The 4022-nt window shown below is 35.4% G+C and overlaps 1 protein-coding gene across 1 annotated transcript; it reads left to right on the forward strand.

Moving 5' to 3' along the window:
* Positions 1-291: 291 nt before the first annotated feature.
* On the forward strand, positions 292-830 carry LOC118660542 (40S ribosomal protein S24-like). The gene has a single exon (XM_036318091.1). The coding sequence runs from the start codon at positions 338-340 to the stop codon at positions 728-730; it is 393 nt and encodes a 130-aa protein (XP_036173984.1). The 5' UTR covers positions 292-337; the 3' UTR covers positions 731-830.
* Positions 831-4022: the final 3192 nt, after the last annotated feature.

Here is a 4022-nt window from a genome sequence, read left to right on the forward strand (position 1 = left end):
CATTATATTTGAATGGCAGTAAAGCCAGCATAGGCAGTCAAGAATATTTATTTTAATAGTTCTGGTTTCCAAGTTAACTTGAAAGTAATTCCTGAAAGAACTTAGAGTAAACATATAAAATTTGTTCAGAATTCTGTCCTGCATTCATCAAAGCTTTGCTGTACTAATCTAAAATGCATAATTTTTTATAATTCAATCATTTGTGTAAATTTTTATGAAAACAAAATCTTTAACTCTTAACATTTTGATCAGTTTTGATTTTATGACTTGGTTTTCTTAAAAATCAGAAAAAGGGGCTCTCTTTTCCTCCCTGGCTGCTTGAAGACCAACCTTCATCATGAATGACACAGTAACCATCCGGACCAGGAAGTTCATGACCAACAGACTACTTCAGCGGAAGCAAATGGTCATTGATGTCCTTCACCCTGGGAAGGCAACAGTACCCAAGACAGAAATCCGGGAAAAACTAGCCAAAATGTATAAGACCACACCGGATGTCATCTTTGTGTTTGGATTCAGAACCCACTTTGGTGGTGGCAAGACCACTGGCTTTGGCATGATTTATGATTCCTTGGACTACGCAAAGAAAAATGAACCCAAACACAGACTTGCAAGACATGGCCTATATGAGAAGAAGAAGACCTCAAGAAAACAGAGGAAGGAACGCAAGAACAGAATGAAGAAAGTTAGGGGGACTGCAAAGGCCAACGTTGGTGCTGGCAAAAAGTGAGCTGGAGATTGAACTACAGAAGGAGTAAAGATTCTTCGGTGACTTTATCTGTGATGGTTGTGCAGATTTTTCATGAGAGATTTAATAAACTATAAACTTTTAAAAAAAAAAAAAAAAAAAAAAAAAAAAAAAAAAAAAAAAAATCAGAAAAAGGATAAATGGTATTGTGTCTACTTTTAATGATGAAACAAAGAGTAAACTAATTTGAAGTCCTCCTCCCAATATGTATTCCCTCTGGTAATTAAGTTTTTTGAGTATTTCCTTAGTTCCAGGAAGCCTTTCTTAATCCAGGCTCAGTTAGAACACCTGTCCTTGCTACCATAAGTCCCTGTGCTTTTTCCACCACATTAACATTTTATTTTAATTATTTAATGTTGGCTTCCCCACTGTCCTGGAAACTCTGTCAGAGAAGACAGCTTGTCTGATTTTTTAAAGGCTCCCCTGCATATGGGTAGCAGAAGGCAGTGGCTCCATGTAAGTTTTAGGTGAATGTATAAATTAGTGTTCATAGGTTCTGAAAGCAGATGGTTGTATTTTCATCGAACAGTAGTAAACAATTGAATGAAACTATAATCTGAGTAATACCTAGCAGGGTTATAGCTCAAATTATTAATCTACCTTTTGACTAACACACTGTCAAAACTCCCACTGTTACAAGACCAGTTTGTTGAATTGTACTTTCCTCTTTCACTGGGAAAGGGGAAAACCTGATACACTTCTTTTCTCAAAGCCAGAACCCAACCATGAGCCATCATGGTGACCTTCAACACCTCACTGCCATTCAATATTGGAAGACAGTTATAAATCATGATGACATATGTCCTAGGAAATGCGATACAGAGTCACAGAAACATGGCATTTATCATAATTTATTATCCTGAATAAATTAAGATATCCGGTCAGTGTGGCTCAGTGGTTGAGCATTGACCTATGAACCAGGGGATCATGGTTTGATTCCCAGTCAGAGCACATGCCAGTGTTGCACACTCATTCCCCAGTAGGGCGTGTGCAGGAGGCAGCTGAATTATGTCTCTCTCTCTCTCTCTCTCTCTCTCTCTCTCTCTCTCTCTCTCTCTCTCTCTCTCTCTCTCTCTCCCCCTCTCCCTTTCTCCCTCTCTCCCTCTCCTTTCCTCTCTCTCTAAAATAAAAAAATATTAAAAAACCAAGAGAGACATTTTCTAAGAATGCATTGCAGATAATAATGTCAACAAATGTGATTAAAGGTAGTTTCCCCCTAGTGACCAGTTTTTTTCTCATATCTATTATACTTAGCTTGATGAATTGATGATCCAATGCACTTCCAGGAGTTACATATGCACCAAGGTCAGCAAAATATAGGCCTCTGTTTATTTCTGCTTGCATTCCACCCAACATTGTTAAATCCTAGACTTTTTTGTTTGCATTCAAACAATGGAATAAGATGCATGTCTTTGCACAACCTAACAATGACTCTAATTTCTCTATGCTAGAGAATAACTGGTCTTTAAGACTTAAAAATCCTGTGAAAACATACATTTTTTTCATATGTCTAAGCAGTACTCTTTCTACCATGACTCTCTGTTTGGCTTCATATTTATTTTGTGTTCTAAGCCACTCTTAAATATGCTATTTTTCTATAGGTAAATGGCTAAAGGATATGTTTTAAAAATAAAACAGATTATAATAGTATGTTAAATATCACTATGCAGATCAAGATAAAATATTTTTTATCAAATAACTTTTAAAAATGTAATAAGAATATTAAGACATGGTAAGATACTAGTGAGAAACTTATAAGTAACGACCCCTTCCTGGCATAACCTAAATTACAGTACTCTGCATTTTAACTACTCAAGATTAATCCTGACTCTTTATTTTCTGCCTAAGAGCTAAAGCACTAGGGTTTCAATCTAATGATTTTAATAATATGCTTCCCTCAGTATATCAAGTATGAAGGTATTTATTAAGGCTAACCCAACTATTCCATATATCTACATGTGTTTGAAAAAGAAAAAAAACAACCACCACCAACAAAAAACTACATTTTCATTTAGTGTTCACATTAACTACATAAGATTCTAAACAATTGGACTCAGAAATAGGTTTATAGTTATTCAGTGAGAATAAGTTCATAGCTTGTAAATGGATGGGTTTGGATGAGGTAAATTAAATAAGATAGAATTGTGGCATTTTGCTTGAAGAAGCTGTGTCCTGAGTAAAAAAGAAAAAAAACACAAAACAACTAATTTGTCTGTTGTAAGCATGGGTCCATCCTTTCTTTTGGCTTCTTTTAACCACTCTCCTCAGATTTAGCTGGTCGTTTAGTATCCTATTGATTCTACATTATTTTTCTATTAAATCCCTTTTCCTTATGGCAACCAGAGACAGCCTTGTGCTTCTATAGAGGTATTATGCAAGATTTTCAGAAGATTAAACAGAATCTCAAAATCAAGCAATCTTTTTTTAAAAAATATATTTTATTGATTTTTTTTTTTTACAGGGAGGAAGGGAGAGGGATAGAGAGTTAGAAACATCAGTGAGAGAGAAACATCGATCAGGTGCCTCCTGCACACTCCCTTACTGGGTATGTGCCCGCAACCAAGGTACATGCCCTTGACAGGATTCGAACCTGGGACCCTTGAGTCCACAGGCGGACACTCTATCCACTGAGCCAAACCAGTTAGGGCAAAATCAAACAATCTTACAAAGTCATACAGTTAGTAAGAGCAAAGTTAAACTGCAATTCTAGTTTCAAATCACTCCCTAATGTTGATGAAGATTTATTTAATCCTCAACTATTCAATTAAGAGTTGAACCGTGAAGTACTTTCTACTTCTAAGACTACATGATTTTTCTCAGTGTAGATTTTCTTATTAGAATAAAGCATACTATGCTTATGTAATAATCTTTAATCTATTAAGCACTTATTTGAGTATCTGTGATAAGCCCAACCTATTTCTGATATATCTATCTATAATCATCTATATCCATATATAATACCTGTGCATTTTTCACAGAACATATTTAGGTACATTATTCTAAAATAGTTTTCTTTTTTTCTATCCCTACATAATCAAAACTTCATTTCCATACTTTGAAAAGAAGCCCATGTGTTCTGTAGTTCCACTGAAGGGCATTACCCACCGTCACATGATGGAGTGATTTTATAAGAACAGCTCTCTGCTCGAATCCACTTGGATGCTACATACTAAAAAATGCTATTTTTCCTTTTAAACTTTTCAGGTCACATCTTCTCTCTGCACAATAACTTTGTGGTATAAGAAAGTACCACTTACACCCACAAAATAGCATA

The sequence above is a fragment of the Myotis myotis genome, unplaced genomic scaffold (genome assembly GCF_014108235.1).
Source record: "Myotis myotis isolate mMyoMyo1 unplaced genomic scaffold, mMyoMyo1.p scaffold_m19_p_7, whole genome shotgun sequence".
Classification (NCBI taxonomy): Eukaryota; Metazoa; Chordata; class Mammalia; order Chiroptera; family Vespertilionidae; genus Myotis; species Myotis myotis.